The sequence below is a fragment of the Hemibagrus wyckioides genome, linkage group LG23 (genome assembly GCF_019097595.1).
Source record: "Hemibagrus wyckioides isolate EC202008001 linkage group LG23, SWU_Hwy_1.0, whole genome shotgun sequence".
Lineage (NCBI taxonomy): Eukaryota > Metazoa > Chordata > Actinopteri > Siluriformes > Bagridae > Hemibagrus > Hemibagrus wyckioides.
Genome location: NC_080732.1, coordinates 16,169,397 through 16,196,849, shown reverse-complemented (window position 1 = coordinate 16,196,849; position 27,453 = coordinate 16,169,397). Strand labels below are relative to the sequence as shown.

The 27,453-nt window shown below is 37.9% G+C and overlaps 2 protein-coding genes across 3 annotated transcripts; both read right to left on the bottom strand.

Annotated features, from left to right (window-relative positions):
• Positions 1 to 9,437: 9,437 nt before the first annotated feature.
• Positions 9,438 to 15,316, bottom strand: LOC131344037 (free fatty acid receptor 3-like). The gene is made up of 2 exons (XM_058375964.1): positions 15,185 to 15,316; positions 9,438 to 12,060 (listed from the first exon to the last, which is right to left on the bottom strand). Exon 2 carries the CDS (start codon positions 12,018 to 12,020, stop codon positions 11,043 to 11,045), a length of 978 nt encoding a protein of 325 aa, XP_058231947.1. The 5' UTR covers positions 12,021 to 12,060; positions 15,185 to 15,316; the 3' UTR covers positions 9,438 to 11,042.
• A 4,088-nt stretch (positions 15,317 to 19,404) lies between these two features.
• LOC131344570 (free fatty acid receptor 2-like) lies at positions 19,405 to 25,523 on the bottom strand. 2 transcript variants are annotated; one of them, XM_058376963.1, is made up of 2 exons: positions 25,385 to 25,523; positions 19,405 to 23,086 (listed from the first exon to the last, which is right to left on the bottom strand). In XM_058376963.1, exon 2 carries the CDS (start codon positions 23,064 to 23,066, stop codon positions 22,086 to 22,088), a length of 981 nt encoding a protein of 326 aa, XP_058232946.1. In that variant the 5' UTR covers positions 23,067 to 23,086; positions 25,385 to 25,523; the 3' UTR covers positions 19,405 to 22,085. The 2 variants fall into 2 exon arrangements, with proteins under 2 accessions (XP_058232946.1, XP_058232947.1); XM_058376964.1 differs by lacking the exon at positions 25,385 to 25,523 and adding an exon at positions 23,415 to 23,506.
• Between the last annotated feature and the right edge of the window lie 1,930 nt (positions 25,524 to 27,453).

Sequence of the window (27,453 nt, the reverse complement as noted above, 5' to 3'; positions counted from 1 at the left end):
TCTACAAGTACAAGTTTCTTGTCAAAGGCTTCCAAGCAGAGCCTTTTCTTTTCCTAAAGATTCAAATATTTAAGTGTTTTTCTGAGAATCCATCCAATCCAATATTCATCTTCAGGTACCTCTTGATCATGGTCAGGAATGAAGTAGATCAAGCCTTTCCCAAGTCTGAATACATTCTGGATGAGACTCCATCACTTTAATGTAGCCATCCCACCAACCAAAAGAAGTGAACAAAAACCAGACGAAGGTCCATGCATCCAGTGTGTTTCTCCACAGAACTCCCAACAGACAATAACCTAAACTCAAGGTGTGAATACTCCATCAAACTAATAGAGTTAGCAGGGTTATTTACAGGCATTTACAGGTTTTCTCATACTACTAAAACCTAAACTTGTGACTTGATTCATACAGAAACCCAACCGTGAGCTACCATTTACCAAATATTAGAGCCTTCCTGCCACATACCAAACGGCTTCCTCACTTCAAAGTGTCATGTAATGCTCAAGATTGATATAACTTTCAGTTGCTATTAACATCTGTACTTGACTTATACAGAAAACCAAACTAGTGAACTACTACTTCCGCCTTGACTAAAGGGTTATTAAAGGGTCTAAGCTTTCCTGTCACGTACTAAAATGAATCAGACAGTGGTGAAATCTCAAAATGAACCAAGGCGGAAAAAAAAAAGTTTTATCCAATGTTACCCTTTTGGGGTGGCATTACATAACCTTCTGGCACATAATGTTCTGTTTTCATTAACAAAGTCAATGCAGTTCCTGAAATGTTCAGGGAACTTTTAAAACACAAGACGGTTATATAACACCAGAAAAGGAACTTTCACCGAAGCTTCCTTTTATGAACTATTATTTTGTAACTAGAAATCATTTCAGGAATACTCTGTTCTCTTATGGAAAGTTCACCAAAGTTCACTCTCAGGTTTTATTTTGTTGTGTACAAAATAACATCCCATTTACTACTACATTACAGTACATAGATATTACATCAGATCGGCCAGAGTCTGTTGAAAATATTTCACAGATCAACAGGGAAAGTGGATTGAAATAAATATTCTATACTGATGACACTCAGTCAGTTTCAGTATACTTACAGGTTTGTACCTCCTCTGAACCATCCAGGGTTAGTCCAAGCTTACCAAGAGGTATAAATTAGATTAGTTAATCTTGTTTATAACAGCTGGTAAACAATAACATAAGAATAATAATCATTTTTGACACTCAGTCTCTTATAGTATTACAAGTTTGTTAAGTTACAGTTGCACCAGGAAGAACCTCCTCTGAACTAGGGTTAGAGCTGAACTTCCCTGTCCAGGGTTAGAGCTAGGTTCCCAAGAGGTTGAAATTACTGTAAGGTTACTGAGATGTTCTGGAACGTTCTTTAAACCATTGTATTTTAAACGTTATGGGAACTTTAGCTGGATGGTCTTTGAGCAATAATACACAAAGAAACTTGAACATGATATTTCTATAGAAAGAAAACTTTCCTGAATAAGAACTAATAATAGATGAAAGATCATTTCTGGCTTAAAAAGGTCAGAAAGCTATTAGTACTCAAGCTACTGAAGCCTAATATCTGCTTTAATACAACCCCAGCTAACAATGATTGGTTTCCAGAACATTCCCAGAATCCAAAACTACCGATCTTCACATGGTATAACCCCATCACCATTACCATTAATGTTGCTTTTTTACCAACAGTCCCTATGCGAGCTACTCATTTAGAGAGGTTAAAATGTATTTTGTCATTGTGCAGTCCAAGTTCAAAGATGGTGACTCAAATTGTGTTGACTCTGCTGCGCGTTCGATTCGAAATGAAAGGGCAGACTGCCAGCTGTAATTACGAATGATCACATGGCATGAATCACAGAGGAATTACAGTCATTTTTATACACGGCCCTCTTTATTTCAGGGGACCAAAAGTAATTGGCTGCCTCATTGTTTCTTGGGCAGCTGGGTGTGGGTGTGGTGATGCTAACAAAAGGTCTCCAGCTGATTGTGGATGGATCTGGAAAGCTGCTGCTAAACAACACCAGAACCAGAGAAGTGTGAAGTGAAGAAATGAGATGCAGAGCATCATGAGACTGAGAGATCTCAGAGACACAAAGCAAAAAAAACTAATTGAACTTAGTAAGGAATAAAGCATATTCTAAAATGCTCCACGTTTTTAAGTGGTGATCAGCTCAGATATTATGACTTTTAGCAAGACGTTCCCATGTGCATGTTCCTAGGCAAATATCTTTTAATCGTTTTAAAGTGCAACATGTATATTCTCTTTTAAGGGCTTCCTTGCTGAACATCAAGCGAGGATGACACGCTAAACAAACTTTAGTGCAGCCACAAATTCCTCTCGCTGTCTGTTTAATAAGGACATTTGGAGGTTTGTTCCTTGAAACAGACAATAAAACTTGTTAAAGTCACAACCCCAGCGCAATTAAACACTTGGCTAACGTGCTGAAACGATGCCGTGTCTGGATTGACACGCTCTTCGTTTTTTATGTTTTTTTGTGTATTTTACGGCTTCTCCTTGCATGTCTGTAGCTGCGGATTTGCTTTTTCAGTTTACATGCGTTAAAAATGAATTTATACGGATTCACAAACACAGCCACTGTTTTGACCAGTGGCGTAGCCATGAATTAATTTCAGTTAGGAAAGAGGAAATATAAATAAATACATAAAACAACTGCATGATCTATACAATTAATTTGACAAGTGTGATGCATTAATGGATTTTTCCTGGATGCCAGACAGTGGTAGGAGTGGTGATGGCATTTAGAACGTGTTATTTAATCATGTAAAGCATGTTCTACTGTCAATCTTGCTGTATTAATAATGTCTCCACTGGTAATAGGAGGAAATGATGTTTTAATCTGATAAAACCGGAGATACTCTTCTATTTTTCCTGCTGCGTTAAACCTCCTTCGGCTGTCAGCTTGATATCCCTGAGCTCATAGTCTATCTAGCTATAAGAGAAAGAAAAAAAATGCTTAGATTAATTAAATCATGTTTATAGCAGCTGGTAAACAATAACATAAGAATAAACACCAAAGGCTGTGTTTGTCTGATATCATCTGCTATAATTATTTGACACAGTCAGTCTTAGTATAGTTGCAGGTTTGCACCAGGAAGAACCTCCTCTGAACCATCCGGGGTTAGAGCAAGGTTCCCAAGAGGTATAAATTAGATAAAGGTTACCGAATGTTCTGGAACGTTCCCCTAAACCATTCTATTATAAAAGGTATGGGAACATTAGGTGGATGTTCTTTGAACCATAATAGACGAAGAAACTTGTACATGATATTTCTGTAGAAAGAAAACTTTCATAAATAACAAAGCAGATACAAAAAAAGATCATTTCTGGCTTATAAAGGTTAGAAAGATATTAGTACTCAAGCTACTGAAGCCTAATATCTGCTTTAATACAACCCCAGCTAACAATGATTGGTTTCCAGAACATTCCCAGAAACCAAAAGTACGAAAACGCGCATCTTTAAATGGTATAATCCCATCACCATTATCATTTATTGTGCAGTTTCCAGAATGTTCCCAGAATTGCAAGCATGTTACAGAGGAACCTCCGCATAAGAATGTCCTCCCTTACGAAGTTTCACTTTAAGAATTGAAATTTTGCATGAAATTTGCATCGGCATTCGAAGCATTTTTGGCATACAAATGACCCGAACCGAAACTCTGAATTTCTGCATTTCTTTCAAAAACTGTTTCAGAAGATTCAACCTTATGATACCAGCGTTGCCTTCGGCATGCATTCAAAAGCTAGGTGATTTTTCAGACATTTTTTTGTTGACAGATCAGTGGCATAGGTGGTCTGTTCTATTTTTAGCCCAAGCTTGGTGGCACGACGTCCTGTGAAGATCCTTAACATGGAATGCTTGGCTTGGGTCAGTTCTTTGTAAGCAGGAATACAGTTTACATACGCTTCGTACTGGGAATATTTTTGGGCGGCTGAAACGGATTATCTGCATTTACATTATTTCTTATTGGAAAATTTGTATCGCAATACAAATTTTTGCATTAAGAACTCGCCTCCAGAAAAAAATAAATTCCTATGCCGAGGTTCCAATGTACTTCTAAAAAAATATTTCTGGCTTTCACTTATAGTTTATGAAGCTATTAGTACCCACGCAATCATGGGGCAGAGTGGTTCCTGCTCTAAAAACCCCTGTCTATTAACAGTCCTATTTTTTATTCTATATATAATAACATCTCTGTAGAACTAAATGGGGCAGTGAGCATTCTGCCCTATGCGACTGTGCAAAATCTCAAAAGGCAATCAAAAAATTTTGGTTGCTCAAAAAAAAAATCTAAATGTTTGTCTTTGTTAATGAGGATTTGATGAAGATTACTATGATTTTTATGGTCGGCTTCTGCTCCATCTGCCCCCTATGAATGAGCTGCCGCTTGTCATAGATCTGTGTTCTGTATGCATGTTATGTTACCCACCGACAAATAAGCATTACATCACTTAAAAATACAGAAATAAAGAAATTACCCCTAGCTCTGCATCTAGTATTGACATAATTGTTCTATAGGCTTGTAAGCACATTGTTGGCCCGTGAACACAAGAGTTCACTACGTGGAAACATCACATTGGATTATACACGACAACTCACCTTGGCCCATCCCAATAACTTCCACACGCACCTTTACATTCCTCGGTTGTAGCGTTCATCCCTGCTGCCTTAGATAATCACTTTCCATCTCGGTTGAATGAACCGTGAGCAAAGCAGACGGCCTTGTGTCTAATGAGGTAGTCTTTAAGAGAAATAAAGTGCAGTCGCACATGTCCTCCCACAGGATGCAGCTCATCCCGCCAGTAATACCTCTGGACCGTGGAGAAGTGGTGACATTTCAGGTAGTGCTGCTAGGAAACGTCCAGAAACAACATCCTGAGATCACATTTTGATAGAGTCAACTGATGGTGAGACATTTTGCTTGGTGATCTCTCGAGATACTCATGGAAGTTGATCACAGAAACGCATGACCTATTCAGATACAGTGGAACCTTGGCATAGGAATTTAATTCGTTCTGGAGGAGAGTTCTTAAGGTGAAAATTTGTATTGCGATACGAATTTTCCCATAAGAAATAATGTAAATGCAGATAATCCGTTCCAGCCGCCCAAAAATATGACCAATATTCCCGATACGAAGCGTATGTAAACTGTATGGCTGCTTACAAAGAACTGACCCAAGCCAAGCATTCCATGTCAAGGGTCCTCACAGGAAGTCGTGCCACCGGGCTTGGGCTAAAAATAGAATAGACCACCCACGCCACCAATCTGTCAACAAAAAAACACCTGAAAAATCTCCTAGCTTTTGAATGCATGCCGAAGGCAACTTTGGTATTGGGGGCTGACTCTTTCGAAACAGCTTTCACTGACTGAAAAGTAAATCCAGAAAATTTGGTTGGCTTTGGTTGGCTTTCCACTGTTCCTACTGAACAGCTCCCGGACGTACATGCAGTCGGTGTTCGCTTCTGTTTCGGTTCATTCGTATGCCAAAAATGCTTCATATGCCGAAGCAAATTTCTTGCAAAATATTAATTCTTATGGCGAACATTCGTAAAGGAGGACATTCGGTCAGTCTGTCTGTTTTGTATCTGTGTTATAGCATAAGGTAAACATTAGCTGGTGAAAAGGTTAGCTAGTTATTGAAATATTAAATTGAAGGTGTACTGTTTCATCCCCGAAAAAAACCCCCAGCAATAATCAAAGAGACATCTCTTTACCAACTACATTATTATTAATATCTCTAAAATATTATTAATTATATATTGTTGAAAATGACACAAGGCAAAGGCTGAAGACATTTCTGTGTTGAGAAACTTCAGAAAGTCTGCTATGAAGCACTTGCACTGGAGACTCCTTCCATAAATATGAAATAACTTTACATATCAGCAATTGCTTCCTTTTTGTCAGTCTACATGAAGCATCGACCCTGCCCTAGAAATAATAAAGTACTAGATTGACATTAAAAACAAGCAACACCTTCTAATCAGAATCAAGAGTTGAACAATGTTATGCTGATAAATGTGTTAAAAGTAATGGATTGATATGACAAAGTCCCTCGCTGATGTAACACGCACGTCATTTTCTTTTAACCAATCCAGAAATGGTTCCTCAGGTTAGAACCATTACTGAAACAGTGTCTGAGGAAAGGCCGTGACTGTAAATAAACGTTCTCTTCTGAGCTTTTTTTTGAAAAACTCAACAATCTGAAGAGCATTTGCTCTCTCTGCTGGCATTGAGGGGTAAAGTGAGGATAGCTGCTCCGCCTCCACTCGAGGAGTCGAGGAGAGCGTGAGTGTTTGTGTGTGTGTGAAGATTCTCATTGATGGTAAAGATGGAAAATAACATGGACGGCTGTGGAAAGAGAACGAACGGATGTCTAGACTGCCTATCTAAATGCGAGACATAAGAAAGCTTATATTTATAGATATCTTTATATGTCACATATACGTTACGGCACAGTGAAATTCTTTCTTCGCATATCCCATCCATGGGGGTTGGGGTCAGAGCCCAGGGTCACCCATGATGCAGCATCCCTGGAGCAGAGGCCTTGCTCAAGGCCCCAACAGTGGCAGCTTGGTGGTGCTGGGGCTTAAACCCTCGATCTTCCAGTCAACGACCCAGAGCTTTAACCACTTGAGCTACCACTGCCCCCTTACAAACTTTCCCAAAATCTCTCAAGCCAATCAAAATTCTCTGTTTTATTTGCCAGAAAATTAACACCTAAAATTAAAACTTTTTATTTAGTAACCCTATCATTAAAAATTAAAGATTTACTAAATTACAAAAAAATAATGACTGGTTTCCAGTGGCGAAAAACTTACTGACCATTACAAAGTGCTGACAATGGAAAGTCCTTCTATAAATCGCCATAGCAACAATTTTTTTCTTTGTTAAATAACAGGGGTTTTTTTCCATCTGTTTGGTTATGTGGAGCATCTACCCTGTGTTTTGCTGTTGTATTTATAGATGAAGATATTTTCAGCTTCAGGTTGGATTTCTCCGGAATCTCTCAGGCTTCCTGAAACACACATCATGATGGATAGCGTCTCATACCATCCTGCATGTAGAAGCGAGATATTAGAGCCGAGTGTATTGGATTAGGTTCGGAGTTTACCCCATCTGCAGGAGCTCTAATGGGAAAACAGTGTTCTAATTCAACAAAGCCACTCCATATAACCTTAACTCATGTTTATTCATGGAGCGACGACTTTCCTGCCGAGAACATAGAATCTTACAAGGCTGCGAAGACTCGCTCCAGGCAATGTCAGCTTCTATGCAAATGAGGACTGCGTGCGGTGGTTAAACCGCCACAACTTATTCATCAAAAATTAACTATAATTTAACCCTGAGCTTGTTCTCGGTTAATCATTTTTAATTGCGCAACTCCGAGGCAGCCCCAGATGTAATTCAGCCTCAGCTGAGAGAGGAAATGAAACACATTACAAACACTGTAGAAATTTAGCAAACACAGGAATATTGCTTTATGGCAGAGGTCCTCCATGACCCTCCTCGCTAGTCTATATTTTAAGCTGTACAGTTTTAAAAAAAGAACCTGTCCTTTATTACCTAATGCGAGCGTTCAATACCTTTGCTCTAGATTTTCCTTATTGGACAATAGCTTCCTTCTGTGTATTCACAGATTGTGAAATCAAGGCATGCATTGCAAAAATGAACTGAACTCAATCAATATTTGAAAAATCATTTTGGTCAGCTGATCTTTTTACCAGTACCGTTCTGCTGGTCGGACATTTTCAATCAGTGTAAACAAATGAATTATTTTATGGCTACAAGTCTGATATAAAATTAGTCAGGACACTTGGCGCATCTCAGATATCACAGTTTATTTTGAAGAAACATTTTGTGGAAAAAATTTGACATCTTTAAGAATATATTGCCCCTAGTAGAGGCTAGGAAAATCCTTAAAATTGTCTAAAATTAGGATGTGCTGTTAATGGAAAATAATCAACTTTGTGGTGTAAAGAGTAACTCAAGACATATCATATTACCTTGTGTTTTTTATTATTATTTTTTTTATATAACCCCTGCTGTTTTATTCCTTTCTTGTGAAATTTGCCTATTTTATTTGTAGAAAATTATTTCATTAATTAATTCCCAGATATTTTATCTTCTAACAATGAAGGTTTGAAACTTAAAATCAGAAAATCCAAGCCTCAAAGTATTAAAATTAAAACTAGGATTTCTAATTTTCTATTTATTCTAATCTAGTATCACAACGAGAGACACTGTACTTGTATGTGTATCACGCTAAAATAAAGTCGGCTTCTGTGTACAGGAAGGTCATGGAACAGTGTATTAGTCTTCACCCACTTTTCATTCTTTTAATTCAGACAGAGGAAAAATGCGATAATACCAGTACCAGTTTAAGGAAGATTGAGGAAGGGAGCACACTTGACGGAGATAAATAAAGTACCACCATCTTGTACAGCATTTTAGACCTGTTGTTCCGTCATGGTGCACACAAACATGAGATCAGTGTAGATGCTCTAGGACAATGCATCTACAGGAGGATAACTTTTGATGCTTTCAATACCATCTTTGCCCCTGAGGTAATAATGAGGATGCATGCTTACTGAACTGTTATCATTACAGCCAGCTGTTTGGGGGCAATTTTACATTGATTTGGGATCAGTGCAGAGCCAACGGCAGCTGTGTTTGCCTCCAGCTCTCTCTCTCTCTCTCTCTCTCTCTCTCTCTCTATCTATCTATCTATCTATCTATCTATCTATCTATCTATCTATCTATAGTCTACCCTCATTTTTTTACTGCACTGTATATAACTGTATATGTGACAAATAAAATCTTCAATCTCGAATAAATACACAAAGCAGCCCTTGCTAATAAACAGACATTGCTTTCGTCCAACCTGACTCCAGTGCTGTTAGCTACTTCTTGTTCTCAGTGGCAGCAACAAGATGGCAAACAAGTCTCCTAATCATTATTGTAATTATTTAATCCTGGAACACTATCTCTTTGTGTTTTTGTATTGTTGATATTTAATTAAAGCCATCTTGTAGCATCTAGGGGCCAAAGCTTTGACAGTCAGCGAGTGTATTAAAAAATAGACATCTACACATCCCTCTCTCTCTTTCTCTATCTGTCTCTATCTCTCTCTCTTTTTAAATACAAGTTCTATGATAAAGCTAATTTTCACTAGGCCACCTGTTTTCTAATTTTACACACGAACAAACAAAGAACCATAACTACAAGTGTAGTATGTCTACCGTAAAAACTGTAACAAATGTGCATAATAAATGAGTCTAATGTTAGACATCTACCTCATCTACAACTGTTCTTTGGGTTCTTTGCATAACACAAGAAACTATTTTTACTCATTTAAAACATGTAGAACCCTTTTACAAGACTCAAAACTCCATCGCCAAAGTAAGAACATCAGTTTGTGTGTGAAACCCAGGCTAACTCAAATATCGTAATTTGTGTGGTTTCAGGATTCACGTTTAATTCAGTGAGCACCGAACCCGATACACGTTCAACGAGGGGTCAGATTTACTAGTAGTGTCATGTATTGTGACAAACAACAATCTGTGTTCGATCTTGAACCTCCCTGGATAGTTTCCTTTCAAGCATCTTGGGACGTTTTGCTAACAGGCTAAATTCTAAATAACATCTTCAGCATGTGCGAGGCACAAAACCAATGCCCTTATGTGTTTATTTTTACCTGTACATTCATAGTGAAGTACATTTACACACACACACACACACACACACACAGCCCAAGATTAGCAATCAAAGACAATAACCTTATCCAAATATTTATTAGGTTCATAAATCATAACTCACACACCAGTATCCTGTAGGGAGATTCGAGATGGTTATGAGCAAGAGGGAAATATACTATAAAATTTTTATGATGCAGTAGAGGCCAAAAATGGACAGCAGACATTACAATAAGCAATATACTCCTCATAGTTCTCCAATAAACACGTTAAGTAATGACAGCTAATTTCAGTCAGGACCTGAAGAATTGCGGTAAGGTTGACAAGATAACCGCAGCTTCTCTGCTTTAAGATTAGAAGGATTTCATTAGAAACAAGGTATAATGTTTTACTGCTATTCATTTCTTTGCTTTTTATTGATTTGTTTCTTTGTTGAGGTATGAAAGGTTTAGCGGTCTTGTCATTTCCTGAATTGAAGTTCGAATGTGGAAATACAGAAAGCTTGATTTATTTGTGTGTGTATGTGTGTGTATTTGCTCTTTTTTCCCCTTTCTCTCTCAACCTATTGTTCATTTTTCCCAGAACCAAATAACCTGCAAATATTAACATGGAACAGGTGAAAGAGCGAGTTCTATTGACCCAAGCATTGCCTGCTATTGCAGATCCTTTATCTCCATGCTGAACAAACTGTGACTCTGTGCTTAATCTCCACCCAATCATACCGACCCGTCCAGGTGAAGGGTCCTTTTTTTCACCCACCGTTCAATATGCCCAGTGAGTGCGTGTCTTTAATTCCGGCTGAAGAAGCAAGCACAAGAAAACATATTCAAGGTGGGACGTTCATAAACCACAGGCCTTCTGTTTGCAAGCACTCAATATATGGCTATCGTGTGTAAACACTGGGTTGTATATGATGTCTTTCTTCTCGTACTGTGGACTCATAAATCTCCCGTGTGAGGTCTGTTGTCCGAGCCCTTATCCTATACAGGAAACATATGGACATTACTTACATAAAGGCGTGTTGAAACATGATGATTGAGCCGGTTTGGGCTTAGCAACCAGAAGTTCAAATCCCACGACTGTGTTTATTCTGCTCCCTACACATCATATAGGACAGCCGAGAAATAAATCTCCAAAGAGCAGATTTCACTGACCTTCACCGGGTTGCCTTAATGTCTGTTCCAGTTGCTGTGGAATTGTTCCTTTGGGGAATGAAATGTAAATTCAGACGCATCCTTTTCCAAAAGGATTGTGGAAAACACAAGGACGTCACAAGGCATCCTCTTCTCGCCACCAATTTCTGTCAAAGAGCATTAATCTCGCCAGGTATAGGAAATGAGTTTTTAGTACTCTCGTGCCCATCTTTTCCCAGTCTCCAGCAGACAAGAACACTGCTGCTTGCCTTTATTTTGTGCCAGACACCTTGCGCCATTGTTGCCAACGTGCTCCGGACGGCTGCCGACGACAGGTAGAAGATGAGTGGATCAAGGCAGGCGTTGAAAGTGCTCAGTAACAGTGCCTTGTCCCGCCATGCAGGGCTGCGTTTAGTGATGAATCCCATCACGTGCGAGACGTTGTAGGGTCCAAAGCACAGCGCGAACACCAGTAGCGTGCCCAAGGCAAGTCCAATGGCTCGAAGCTTCCTCCGTCTGCCAATGTTTGGCAAACGCGACAGGATGAGAATGAAGTTGACGTAGCAGAAAGTGCAGATGAGGAGCGGGATGCAGAACAGCACAATGCAGAGCTCCAAGCGTACAGGCAGCAGAATGCGCAGTTGGGCATCGGTAAATTCCTCATAACACACATTCCTAGGTGGTGGGCCTGTCCCAGCTGGGTTGTAGTAGGGTACTATATAAACGATGCTAAGATGGAGCATGGAGAGCGCCCAGAGGAAGATGGAGGCCATCACGGCGTAGATGGGTCGTCGTCTCAACGAGTGCTGGATGGGGAAAGCGACTCCTAGATAGCGCTCGACACTTACTGCAGTGAGAAAAAATGTGCTATTGTAGATGGTCATGTAGAAGACAAAGCCCGACAGCGGGCACAGGAAGTATGGCATGTTCCAGTGCATCCCATCGACCACCTCTTGCATCTTAAAGGGCAGGAAGAGAAGGAACAGTAGGTCTGAGATGGTCAGATTAAGCAGGAGTATATCGATAGGCACTGGCTTTCTCCACACCTTGCAGCTGAACGTGTAGAAAGCCAGGATATTGCTTGGGAAGCCTGTGACGAAGGTGATGATGTAGACCGAGAGGCAAAGGATGGTCTCACACTGCTGCATGGCTTGCTTGTGGAGGCCTCACCTCATTTTTTTTCCAATCCTGAACAGCACAGAAAAGAAGAACAGCATTACAGTAAGTCTGGAATATGTAGGATGGTTGAAGGTACTAAGGGTTTCTGTAAGAAAGGTCAATTAAAGATACTGAAATGAAGCCAAGCAAAGTACAAAGGAGATTAGACGAAAGCCTGCAATCATTCACTCATACATTCAAGTCACTTGTTTTGCTCGAAGTTTCTCTCTTGTGGTTGTGTAGCCCAAACTATTTCAACATAATCTAAATAATCAGCTCAAATCTTGTTGAAGGTGAATTAGCATAAAGCATAATTATCTCCATTACTTCCTTCCAAGCATTACTTTGCTTTCTAATGTCTCTATGAAGCAAAAAACAAGATATGTATTGCTTCCATTTTTATTAATCAAACAGTAAACAGAAACTAACTGTAAGTAGGAACTAGCAGGGAGCTGAAGAAACATCAGTTCACATGCACCACCAGACTGTTCAGAGGAATCATTAAAGCCAATAGTTTTGCTTTGAAACTCCCTTACGACATAACCAATTTGCACAGAATTGACAAAATTCCATTTAAATGTTGCTCGCTGCTGCCGTTTTGCGGCTTGCCGTCGTCGTTTGTCACTTGCTAGTGTGAACAAAGGATAATACTGATAAGAACACCGACTAAACAACAATCAATACATGAAAACCCGACCCTAAAGTGACGCTTTGTTTACTTTGCTTTTCATTCTTTTGACACCTTTGTTGTAAGTCTAAGATTGTAATTTCGTTGTGGAGGACAAACAGGGGTATGTCATAACAAACCACAGGGTTGTTATGACATATCCCACTAAGTTTCATAGCCGAGTCTTGGAACACGGCCATGTTTCTGGGGGTAGGACTGTTTTTACTGTATTAATGCAAACAGCTAAGATCATGAAGCCTGAGTTGCAGAGGAGTTTTTTACAATGCAGTAAACACTAAGCTGTCAGTAATGTATAAGCTGTAATATAAGCCAGTGATATTTATTGCTATATACATTCAACAGTACACATGCATACAGTTTACTCTCAACTGTGTCTGTACTCTCGAAAGTATTCAGATGGTACAGTATGTTCATTTAAACTCTTAAATCCGAGCTTGTCTCAGAGCGTATTAACTTCAGGGGAATTACAGAGGAACTATTAGGAAAGTGTGGACTTATATAACGTAGGACGTCCTGGGATTTTAACGGACTTGTCAAATGCGTCTTTGCATAGCTAAGAGCTCATAGGTTTCTAAATAAGTTCTAGTTTAGACCTGAATCCTATATGAAAACGCTCTCTCACAGGGTTCTCTAATGAATCCTTAAAGGATTTGATCATTTTGGGCGGTGAAGTGCTATTTATTTAATATAGTAAAGAGTTAAAATATTAGGAATTCTTGTTGCTTTAACACCAATGAAATTAATAGAGTAACCGAAATACATCACGTCCTAAAAATATCCACTTTAAAGCTATTTCTGAGCTAGGGACTTAAATTGAACCTTTAAGGGTTCTCTCAAGACAGGGACAAAGAAGCGGCCATTAAGAGTTTTAGATTTGAACTTCTCCTTAAAAATCCAGGTTAAATAAATTGCTTTAACTTACATTTTATTAATAATATGAATGGTTCGTTGAATAATTAAATATTCATAGCTTTCTAAATAACACTGGAAACCATTCTGAGGCAAATACCCTTTTGTAGGGTTCTGCGTAGAACCTTTATGGGTTCCCTCAGAGGGAGAAAAACGTATTTGTCATTTAAAATAGCTTTTAAATGAGATTTAATTTAATTCATTTAGCAAGCATGTATAGCTATGGTTCATGGCTTCCTAAAAGTTCTAGATCCGATGTAGAGTTCGTGAATACACTGATTGATTTTCAGACAACTGAAGAAACCTTAAAGGTTCTAGATTTTTTTTTCCCCCAATAATGTATGTAAAAAATGTTATGCTAAAAATGTTATTTAATTAATAAAGTCAGTGATTCATCAAACAGTTCCTTGTATAATTAAGTGTTTATTGCTTCCTACAAATATTGAAATGTAGTACCATTTTTGATAAGAGAAAATAAACACTCCAGCAGAACCTCTAAAGGTTCCCTCAGAGGGAAAACTGAAGAAGTTGAATAAATTGCTTTTAATTAAATTAATACAGTCGAGTGTTTAAAATCTCTATGGCTCGGTGTAATTAGACGTTCAGTTTGAAGCCATTCGTGATAAGAAAACACCTTCCGCCGAGTCGTAGGTGAAATAAATGGTGGTGGATTCCCTTTAATATAATAATTGTGCAGTTGCGTAGTAAGGTGTTATTGCTTTAAAAATGCCTCACACTCAAATTTGAGTGGGTTGGTTTCAATGCAATTCAATCGCTATGTCAAATTTAATATAGGAACTGTTGAAGGGATCATAGCTTGCTAAAAATATTTAGTCTGGAAGGTGTACTGATAGAAAAACACTCGGTTTTACATATGGTTCTTTTGCAAGACAACTGAAAAACAAATTGCTGTAAAATAAAACAGGAGAATTTTAGAAGGAATTGTTCTTTGTATAAGTAAGAATGTCCAGTTTCATTTAAAAAGTTTGGTGCCGCTGGTTCTTTGGAATAATTGAACATTATTTGCAGGGTTCTCCATAAAATCATGAAAGGATTCCTCAGAGGGACGACTAGGGTTCTACCAAACGTTCTACATTTGATATTTTTTCTAAGAATGTAGGTTACATAAAGTGTTTTATTTATTTATTTAATATTATATAATGCAGGAATTGTAAAAGAAACCATTTCTATTGTTTTAGAACTGAATGGTCTGTTGAATCAACAGGAAATGAAGTCATCACTGAAGTTTGTTAATGAGGTTTGGGTGTCTTAATATTCTCTCAAAAATTCCATTCGCAATTCCATTTCCAAACGCAATGAAGATCCAATCAAATCTTGCAAGATTTAAAATGACCAGAATGCGGCTCCCCCCCCCAGGACATTGTTCTCTGAAATCTTACGAATTCATTACTTTTACTACTTTTCCTAGATTGCTTCACGAATAAAAACAAACGCGTGAAAGTACATCGAGCGTCCAACTCCTTTTCTACACACTTCCCTTTCTGGAAAGAAATGCACTGAATCAGCTCTTTCTATTAATAAAAGCAGTGACATTACCTTAGGATTTCTTCATGTGCATTCCCGCATTGAGGAGTCAAAATATACTGGATTGCTCAAGGCAGAAAAATTAAGACTGATGTAACTCCTTCAGTGCTGTGGTCAGCTTTCTGTACTGCGACTGACGGGGGGAAAAAAAAGAGGAGTGGAGCTTATCTAAACGCTGTCCAGGGTCTATCTGCCTCTGGCTTCCTCACTGTCCTCGCCTCAATGTTTGCTCTCATCATTTGATCATGGAAAATTAATAAGCCAAACTCTCTGAGGATACATCCAGCCCTCCTGTATGTTATTATGTCTGTGAGAAGTGTGTGTGTGTGTGTGTGTGGGTGTGTGAAACGTGAGCAGGTCAGTAGTTACAGACAGCTCCGACTCTTATCTAGAACTTCAGGTGTGTCTTGGTGAGGATAGTGAGACGGGGAAGACAAGGATGAGTGTGTGAGCGGCTTCAGTGAGAAGGTTCCTTATCATGGTTTATGCACCTTCAGGTGTGTGTCTTGATTAGGGGAGTGAGAGGGAGGGACAGAGACAGAGGCAATGAAGGTGTGTGTATGTGTGTTTGTTATTAGGTGTGTGTCTTGATTAGGGGAGTGAGAGGGAGGGACAGAGACAGAGGCAATGAAGGTGTGTGTATGTGTGTGTGTGTTTGTTATTAGGTGTGTGTCTTGATTAGGGGAGTGAGAGGGAGGGACAGAGACAGAGGCAATGAAGGTGTGTGTGTGTGTTTGTTATTAGGTTTGTGTCTTGATTAGGGGAGTGAGAGGGAGGGACAGAGACAGAGGCAATGAAGGTGTGTGTGTATGTCTGTGTGTGTGTGTGTGTTTGTTATTAGGTGTGTGTCTTGATTAGAAGAGTGAGAGGGAGGGACAGAGACAGAGGCAATGAAGGTGTGTGTGTGTTTGTTATTAGGTGTGTGTCTTGATTAGAAGAGTGAGAGGGAGGGACAGAGACAGAAGCAATGAAGGTGTGTGTGTGTGTCTGTGTGTGTGTGTGTTTGTTATTAGGTGTGTGTCTTGATTAGAAGAGTGAGAGGGAGGGACAGAGACAGAGGCAATGAAGGTGTGTGTGTGTGTGTGTGTTTGGTTTTAGGTGAGTGTCTTGATTAGAGGAGTAGGAAGGAGGGACAGAAACAAATACAGTGAAAGTGTGTGTGTGTGTTTGTGTGTAATTAAGTTACATTAAGTTGTTGGTCTTGATTAGGAAATTGAGAAGGATAGGACAGAGACAGAAAGGATTAACGTGTGTGTGTGTGTGTGTGTGTGTGTGTGTGTAGCTACATACAGTCTGGCTCTAATGTCACAATCCAAATGTTTCAAAAAATGTAGTTAATTTTCTGAATTATAATTAGCTTTATAAATGGGTCCTAACAGGGACAGCCACAGTGTGTGTGTGTGTGTGTGTGTGTGTGTGTAAGAGAAAGAGAGAGAGAGAGAGAGACTTAAGGAGAGTATTTCCTCTTTTCACAGCAGTGATCTCTCCACATTTTGTTATCCTCTCACTGCATGTTGTGTATAAACGCCACACACTGACACCATTTTCTCCTCTGAATAAAAGTTTTATCCTTTATTCAGTAACTCATGCACTGGAAAATCCCTCTCTGAGAAATGCAGGTGTTTCAAAATACTGTGCAGATCACGTAGCAGGCACCACGTACCAATACTGACCACATAAAACGTTCAGGAAGCCAACCAGTGAGTGTCCCAAAAGTCTGACGTGCGTTGATTTCGTACCATGGTTATAACACAATGCTTACAAGAGTTTCTCTTAGCACCCTGACGTGGATTATTTAAATTTGTTTCGCTCTAATACACTAATATGATTAATTAATGAGGAGCATGTTGTCATTTTTAACCACTTATAGTTACATTTAATGTCACCTATGTTATAGCAGCTATAAACAGGTCATAACCTCTCTGTTGAAGTAACCAAGAAACCTTTTTCTCCTTTCTAAAGACTTTCTTTTGGCCGAAAATTTACCGTTACAGAGTGCTCACACTGGAGACTCCTTCCATAACCATTAAATAAACATCCTACAGAAATCTTCACCACATTAATGATTATATTACTAAACACTTAATAATAACAACAATAATAATAATATAAACAACAACAATAATAATAATAATATTTTTTTGTTTTTAAATTTGATTTAAATTATTTATTATATTTTTATATTCCAGTTTTTAAATTATTTGTTATATTTTATATTCTAGTTTACATCAGATTTAAATTGTATTTCTTATATGAAGATGTCTGATTTAAATTTTATGTCTGATTTAAAGTTTATGTCTGATTTAAATTCTATTTCATATATTTTTATATTCTAGTTTTAAATTTTTATTTAAATTATTAATCTTTTAGGTAATGTTTTAAATTATTAAACAGCAGATCCCTGTGACCCTAATTAGGAATAAAGCGGGTATAGAAGATGAATGGATATTTGTTATATTTTTATATTCTAGTTTACGTCTGATTATTTTAAATTGCATTTCTTATATTTTTATATTCTAGTTTTCAAATTGTTATTTCCATTATAGGACAGTCATAAAAAAAAAAACATTTCATTACATGTCGTACTGTGTATGATTGTGTATGTTACCAAATAAAATTATAAAGTATATATAATAAAATATAAAGAAATCACATTTTTAATAAGAGGACATTGATTTTTCTGAGATTGGTTAGTGGTGAAAATGAGACACATTTTATATCCATTATTATTATTATTGTTGTTGTTGTTGTTGTTGTTGTTGTTTTTGTTGTTATTATTATTATTATTATTATTATTATTATTATTATATTAAATAAGTAATTTCTGTTTATTTTTAACTGCTTATTATTTCCATTATACGGAGCAACACAAGTCGCCGTCATTAATTCCGTATCACTGAATCACTTAGACTTAATGTAATATAGATTTATGCAAATGAGTTCATTAAATAGAACTGGTGATGGAGCTGTTGGAGGAATGAAGTAACTGCATTCAATCCAAACAGTTTCCTCATCATTTTTGGAGCAGAATACTTTTCAAATCATTCAAGGCTTAAACAAATCAATCAGAAAAAATAAATAAATATATAAATAAATAAATAAATAAAAAATCAACCAGCACATTTTGGAACAGGAAGCGAGAGCACATTTTTTTATTTGTTTTTGTTTTTTTTTTTAATTAGCATTCTGGCAGTGAGGGAAAAAAAATATTTCATTGTGCAATGCCAGCTGTGTCTGCAAGCAACGAGCACTCTGATTCACATAGCATTTAAAAAAAAGTGTAATTTAGGGAATATTGACAAATAATCAGACAACATGGGAGCCTGTTTATAATTGTTTGTGTTTTCTGAGTAGCTGAGTGTTATATATATGGACAGTAGTGCATTCTGGGAGATGGACTTCGATGCTGAGGTGTCTCTTTGTGTGTGTCCCTGTCTCTCTCTCTCTCTCTCTCTCTCTCTCTCTGTGTGTTCCTGTCTCCTTCTCTCTCTCTCTGTGTCTCACTCTCACTTTCTCTCTCTCTCTCTCTCTCTCTCTCTCTCTTTATCTCTCTCTCTCTCTCTCTCTCTCTCTTTATCTCTCTCTGTCTCTCTCTTTGTCTCTCTCTCTCTTTATCTCTCTCTCTCTCTCTCTCTCTATCTCTCTGTCTCTCTCTTTGTCTCTCTCTCTCTCTCTCTCTCTCTCTCTCTCTCTCTCACTCTCTCTCTCTCTCTCTCTCTCTCTCTCTTTATCTCTCTCTGTCTCTGTCTCTCTCTCTCTCTCTCTCTCTCTCTCTCTCTCTCTGTCTGTGTCTCTCTGTGTCTCTCTGTCTCTCTCTGTCTCTCTCTCTCTCTCTCTCTCTCTCTCTCTCTCTGTGTGTGTGTCTCTCACTCTGTGTCTCCCTCTCTGTCTCTCTCTCTCTCTCTCTGTGTCTCTCTCTCACTCTCTCTCTCCTCTCTATCTTACTCTCTTTGTCTCTCTCTCACTCTCTCTCTCTCTGTCTCTCATTCCTCTCTCTCTCTCTCTCTCTCTCTCTCTCTCTCTCACTCTCTCTCTGTCTCTCATTGCTCTCTCTCTCTCTATCTCTCTCTCTCACTTTCTCTCTCTCTCTCTCTCTTTGGAAAAAAATGAAAATGAGACACATTTTATTATTATTATTATTATTATTATTATTATTATTATTATTATTATTATTATTATTATTATTATTATTATTACTTTTTTATATTTCCCTTAGACAGTACAATAACCAATTCTGCATTTTCCAGATTTTTTTTATTCCCAACAGCCTCGATCATATATAAATACATCATCTTTATAATTAACAGCCGTTGTAATTAACAGAATACATTTTAAAATACATTCCTTATGTACAGAGTCACAAATCCTTACTTCAGCACATTCTCAGTGAAGGTTCTTACTCATGGCTCTGATTTGAACTCTAAACCTTCTGGTCATAGACTGTGCCGTTATTACATCATCGCCATAATTCAACCAAGAAAAAGCTTAACAATAATTATTTTTATCAATTAAAAATAAAACACCATTAAAGAAACAAATAAAGGAAGCTCTCAGCAGGTCATGTTAATTAAAATGTTTCATGATATATAAATGCATTAGATAACATTTTCATTCGTTTATATAATGAAGGTTAAATTAAAGAGAAATATATATGTCATTATTTTTTACATCACTAGATTACAATATTGATTTTGCGATAAAGGGGATATATATTTATATTAAATAATACAATTACATTCATTCATCCTGGTCAGGGGTTTTAGTATAAAATGCAAAAACTGTTTCCTCAAAACAATAAATACAAAAAATATTTGGACGTTCTACTCCAGTAATAGATTTCCAGCCTTGAGATTCATGACTTTTCTTCATGAGTATATACAGGGTGAATAAAAAACAAATTAACACTTAACACACACTTATGACACTACAATACTGTAATAGTCTATCAAACCCACATGTATAACACTACAACAATGGAATAGTGCAGCAATTACACATGAATAACACTACAGCACTATAATAGTGTAGCAATTACACATGTATAACACTACAACAATGGAATAGTGCAGCAATTACACATGTATAACACTACAACAATGGAATAGTGCAGCAATTACACATGTATAACACTACAACAATGGAATAGTGCAGCAATTACACATGTATAACACTACAACAATGGAATAGTGTAGCAATTACACATGTATAACACTACAGTGCTATAAAAGTGTAGCAATTACACATGTATAACACTACAACAATGGAATAGTGCAGCAATTACACATGTATAACACTACAACAATGGAATAGTGTAGCAATTAGACATGTATAACACTACAGCACTATAATAGTGTAGCAATTACACATGTATAACACTACAACAATGGAATAGTGCAGCAATTACACATGTATAACACTACAACAATGGAATAGTGCAGCAATTACACATGTATAACACTACAACAATGGAATAGTGCAGCAATTACACATGTATAACACTACAACAATGGAATAGTGCAGCAATTACACATGTATAACACTACAACAATGGAATAGTGTAGCAATTAGACATGTATAACACTACAGTGCTATAATAGTGTAGCAATTACACATGTATAACACTACAACAATGGAATAGTGTAGCAATTAGACATGTATAACACTACAGCACTATAATAGTGTAGCAATTACACATGTATAACACTACAACAATGGAATAGTGCAGCAATTACACATGTATAACACTACAACAATGGAATAGTGTAGCAATTACACATGTATAACACTACCAGGGGCGGACTTAACCAATAAGTGAGGTAAGGAGCTGCTTAGGGCCCCGGGGAATTAGGGGGCCCCGACCAATACCAAGAAGCCTATATAAATCATATAGTACTTATTACTTTTCTATCATATATTGTATGGTCTGTCTATAACCATTAAGATTTTAATGTTATTATTACATCTTTTCAAATGCGGGGCCCCCCTATGATTCATGAATAGTAGAACGTTCCTATCGTACTGCACCATGCGCAAGATTCCCATACCTGGAATCACTTAGGGCCCCCAAATCACTAAGTCCGCCCCTGAACACTACAACACTGAATAGTGTAGCATTTACACATGTATAACATTACAACACTGGAATAGTGTCGCAGAAACACATTATGGGAGATGTGATGGCTCAAGTGGTTGAGGCGCTGGATTGTTGATCCAAACTTGGATATGCAGGTTGTGTTACCTTATTTTGAATCATCCTGTATTAATAGCTTATGAATTCAAACTATTTCCTTGTTTTGACACATCAAAATGTCGATTATGAGAGAGATTAGGCGTTCACATTTGTACATTCACCATTCATTACATTCTGTTGAGTTTGCCGAGAACACCATTTGATAGAAATGGCACATTTCCCATCATGCTGTTTGGGTATTTAAAGTATCTTACTGTGATTGCAGAAAAGACCAGGTTCATTGGATTGATCTCTATCGATGAACTTCGGATCGACATGAGTAAGAGAAAAGACAAAGCCAGAGCTGAATGTAATGGTGGTTCAATCCCTTGGTCATTATCAGCTTCTCCCAGACATCGCTGTAGACATTACATTCTCTAGCTACAGAAGTCCACCCATTGAGAATTAAAGACGTCTCTGTGAATGGACGCGAGCTTCCACGTTCCACGCTTGCAAAATTTCAGCTGAGCCACCATGTCGTAAATTGTGTAATAGATTTATGATTATCATTAAATATATAGAACATCATTTATGTTGTTAATTGTATAGAATAAACATTAAAGCTAAATATTTTCTTTGCTGTTGTTTATCAGCAACTGCTTTTTTAAAAAAAAAAATACTAAGGTTCTAATTGTAAACCCCTTAGAACAATTGTTTTTATCTGCAGTTCTAGATTTTGCGGTTCTACGTTGTAGTGTCATTGGAGCTCTGTGTGCTTTCTTCAGTTGCAGTACAGTTTATCTGTGGACATTTGATAAATCGGCAGCAGGAAGTGTGCCTCCGTTTGGTGGGTCCTCGTAACAGTTGTTTTAAATTCGCCCGGAGTGCTGAAGAGGAGAAATAAAAAATCAGGGGGTCCAAACAGGCGTTAAAGGTGCTGGTGAGCAGTGCGTACACTCTCCATTCAGGACTGTACCATCCGATAAAACCTACGACATGGGATATGTTGTATGGCGCGAAGCAGATGATGAAGACCAGGAGGGTGGCTAGGGCAAGTCCGATGGCCCTGGAGCGCTTTTTAGGCTTGATGTTAGGTAAGCGGGAGAGAATGTAGATGAATTTGATGTAGCAGAAGCAGCAGATGAGAAAAGGGGTGCAGAACAGCACGGTGAACAATTCCAAACGGACGGGCATAAGGATGGTCAACTGCTCTTTGCTGAACTCTTCATAGCAGACCTCCTTCTCGAACGGATCAGAGAGAGAGTCATTGGTGTGCCTGTAGTACTGCATGATGTAGACGATACTGCAATGCGCCATGGAAACAATGGCGAATATGATGCTGGCGATCACGGCATATCGAGGATGTCGCTTGAGTTTGTACTTGATCGGAAAGGCTACTCCCAGATAGCGCTCCACGCTGATAGCTGTTAAAAGGAAGGTGCTGTTGTAGATTGATGAGTAGAAGAAGAATCCTGAAAGCGGACACAGGAAGTAGCTAATGGTCCATTTCATGTCAGCCGCCTCTTTCATGCGGAATGGAAGAAAGAACAGGAAGATCAGGTCCGAGATGGTGAGGCTGAGCAAGAGGACATCGATGGGCGTCGCTCGCTGCTTCACCTTTTGAATGAAGGTGTAGAGAGCCAGCAGATTAGCAGGAACACCTGCGATCAGTGTGATGCCATCAACTGTCAGGACCAAACTTCTTAGTTCTTCTGTCCACAGCATGGTTTAGCTTTTATGGCAATCTGTAGAAAGAGATTTTAATTTACAATTTTAATATTAATAGAAAGAGAAAGGTTACATTGTTGAGACCTGCAACAAAAACACAAGAGCTCTTCTGCTTGATGCTAGTTCTATTTCCGTAGTTCATCACAGTAACACAGTACTTCAGCATCCATTACTGCCAGCCAAAGCTGCAAAATTTGTTCTCTGTGTTTACTGAAAACAGAAAGAAACTCTCAAATGCTGAATGACAACCAATTAGCAAAGGCCCTCAAGCTAAAGACATTCATGCGCTGAAAAGAAGAATCGCTCTTCATTCTAAAGCAGCTCAGAATTCCACAAGAGGCTTACTTTTAGAAACGACTCTGTGGTGCCTGTGCTTTCCAGAATGATTTCTGTAAGAAGCTCAGTTTATAAAAGCTCCCTTTACACACTTTAGAAATAACGTAATTTCACCATCACAGCACGGGCTTTCAGTTCCTGAAAAGGTTCTATGTAAGATCCTACATGTAGGAACAATTCAGTAGAACCCTTTTTCGGAAGCCGAGAACCCTTCCATTATAACGGTTTAATGAAGTGCACGGTACACACTCCAAATTATTCATAATCCTGCTCTATCTCCATCATGGATTCAGAGAGCATCGGGTGAGAGGCGGGAATACACCCTGAATCGAAGGCAGGTCTATCACATGGTATTATGTACACACAAATTCACACACTGATGAGCTATTTAGACTAGCAAGTCCATCAAAGAGCCACTCCTCTCCTAACTCCAATCTCTGTGCAATTATTTTCTTCTTAATACCTCGAGCGTGTCAAGCATTTCAATTTTTCCAATCCTTGATAAATATTGCAGATGCCACTGAAAAACTCTGACTCTACCAGAGGTGAAAAAATGGTGGAATATTTTGGGGGTGTCTATGTTCAGCATCGAGTCTCATATAAAAGGAGACACTGGAGGCTTTAAGGCTTCCAGCGATAAAATAATTCATTTGTTTATACCGATGTCTGATAATTTGATTTCTTTCCGCCAGCAGAATTGAAATAGGGTCAAGACTAAACAATACTAAATTTGATTCAGCCATCAGCCTTGCTTTGCAGTCAGTGGTGCATCAGGATTGTTCAGAAGAACCCTAAGGCTATTACACTCTTCAGCGGTTCTTCAAGAGTTCTTGGGGGGGGGGGATTCAGCTTGGAAGCCATTCTTAAAGAAATACAAATAGGATAAGTCTCTGAAAGTGTTTAATACACTCTCAGGGGGAAAAAACAACATTATTCTTTAAAGCCTTAAGGATACCAAATTTCCCCAAAAAATTGAAGAATGGGATACTAAGCAGGAAGGTAAATCTTAGAAAACGGTTTTAGAAAATTGGTTATATGTATAGTGAAAGTGTTCTTCCTTTAAAAAAAAAGGGCAGAAGAAATGTTTTGTTGTCCTCCATGAAGAACAACCGAAGAACCTTTAAGAGTGTAGCATGGTAATAAAGCTTTTGTAGACAGCGGTAACATAAAATGTTTAATTAATGATAAGCACAAAATGTGACTATTAAACTACAGTCATTCCAGACATTAATTATTAAAGCTGCTAAAGTTCAGCGGTTAAAGTTTATCATCATAGTAAAGTGTTTCTCTAATGGTAATAAGAAGAAAACCCTTCCAGGGAGAAATGATAAAATGTTGGGGAAAGTTAATATAAATGCTAAATTTTCCATTCCTTCAAGATTTATTCTATAGTTTTACTTTCTCTTTTTTTTTTTTTTTAGGGCGGAAGTTTAACTAAACACTTCGTTTTGAACATATCTGTCTCAGGTAACACATGTGAGGCTCAAGGCGATGGACAGGTTTAACTTCATTTGTATGAACAAGCAAACTTACCCTCATGCATTGCAATTCCTACTCAATTTCCCTGAGAAGTCTTTTGAATGTAAGGATTATAATGGACGGAGTATTGGAATGATTTTTGTATGAAAGGCTAAGAAATGACAGGAATTCGTATCGTAAAAGGACCAACAGTTATACTAAAGCAGACCAATTAGATCCAAACATATCCAATTCTCCTTAATATTCCACTGATTTAACTTCAACCAAGTCAAGGGCAAATTCAGATTATGTTTAAACAGGTTTTAATAGGCTGATCACATATTTTCTGAAGATGTGGTGAATTTGTGAATTCCGAATACTTCCGGGCTTCTGCACTTATTATCAACTTTAAGTAGAACTCAACAGAAATTGAATAAATCCGATTAGATTTGTGATTATGTCATTAATGAACTGAAATAATATTGAACAGCGGTTGATAAACAAATCCCAGATCTTCTTACCTTTGTTTGTCCGTGTGATGTCTCTTCCACAGATGTGTCCGACACGACTGATGAGTTCTGTATATAATGGTTAGCCAATATTGACACACACGGAAAAAGAAGAAACACTTACATCCTCTTTAACTCGCGAGATTACATTGTCTGAATGTCTAGTATATGATCATCAGTTTTGCCAGGCAAGTCTCGTTCTCTAAAATATAGACTTATTCCAGAACATTCATAACGACTCATACCTGAGACTATTAAACACGTACGACATAATAGAGATACAGGATTAGTTACATGACCATTTTATCTATTTCAAAAACATAAAATGGATCAGAGGATTTTTTAAAGAAAGAGCTACATTGTCCGACAGAAGCCCGTTATCAGCGATCATCAGTCCTCTGTTCCAGGCTCATGTTATGTTTGTTAATCCTTAAAAGTTAAGGCTAATTGATTATTAGAAAACCCTTTTGCTATTGTTCTAGCACTGCTGAAAACTGTTGTATTGATAAAAGCAGCAATACAAGTGGCCTTCTTTAGGTTAGTTTAGTATCTGGAGAATCAGGAGTTGTGGGTTTGCTTACAGGCTCACAATGGCCAGAAAGAAAGAACCTTCTTTCTTTCTTTTTTAATGGAAAGAACTTATCTTACCATGTTGTAAACAACTCCCCTCATAGAACAGTGCAAAGTGGTTCTCACTAGAACAGAAAAAGGACTGGGAGGCCTGCTGCACAACTGGAACATAAGGAAAGTAGCATTTCCATACCGGGTCAGTTGATCATTATTTTCATATGGTGAGGTTTCCTGTAAGCAACCATTTGTTTAACATTTACGGAAAGTTAGTGCTCTTGTGTGAGAGCTAATGTAACCGTAATTACATTGTTCACTAGAAGGCAGAGGTTTGAGGTTCAGTAATATGACGAAATGCATACTTCAAGATTAAGAAAAAACTGCCGTTAAATCATCGTCCTTGGTAAATTGTGTACTGGAAGAGAAATAAAGGACGACAGGATGGTAAGAATAACTGCACTTCACCTCGGGCGGCTCACTTTTGATAAATTCATAAGACAGCACATCCCTATCTTATGAGACTTTCATTTCTTACATTATATTCTCAATGGCCGCTCATTAGAAGACTACCTTAAAACATCCTTGGAAGGAAAACATCCTTTTTTCATATACAACTTGTTTCCCACAAAACCACCAAGTAAAAATTTGGTTAAAACCATAAAATTACACAACAAAATGCTGGCATTAACCAGATGCATCCCTTCAGCAAAGAATACCTCAATCTCATGCTTGTTCGGTTCGGGACGTGTCTATAGCTCTGCATTACCATCACCAGCTTCTCCAGTATGTTTTTTAAGAGGACATAATTTATCCATACGACTCAATGCCACGAACAAATGCCACACTGCATATTTTCATAGTCCTTATGGTAATGTATAGTGTAGCCATGATGTAATTTTCATCACGATTCTGCAGACCAAATCTTGCTTGGACTCGATCTTGCTTGGACTTTGGTCAGGAAATAATTTAGTACTGTTTGCATTTACTGGTCTACAGCCGCATACTATAATGATTCATAATCCCATTATCCAGCAGCACCCAGAAGAGCATGGGTTTCATTTTAGAGTCTGGCTCCTCTCGAGGTCTCTGAGGAATAAAACAGACAATATATTGGGAATCATTAAGAGGATGGTGCTGCTTTTGATGGTGCTGAAGAAGATAAACCCAAATGTGGCTTATGGTTTATTTATGTATTGATGTTATGCAAGCTCCACATGTTCTACTCAGTGTTAACAGTTTTTAACTATGCTAACAGTTTTCGTGGGTCAGAAGGCTATGATTTTTGAGCAATAGAGGCCTCTTGTGGTCAGTTATAAAAGAAAAAATTACTTTTATTTTCAACACAATTGGCTGGACGCAATTCATGAAGCTTCATCTCGCCATTCCTACTGCAAAGATGATCTCAAAAGCATCATATGTGGAAGACAATTAAACGATCGATATACTCAATAGTTAAAAATGGAGGATAACAAAACACACTAGATATGAAGCAGATCAAAACAGGTGGGTAATAA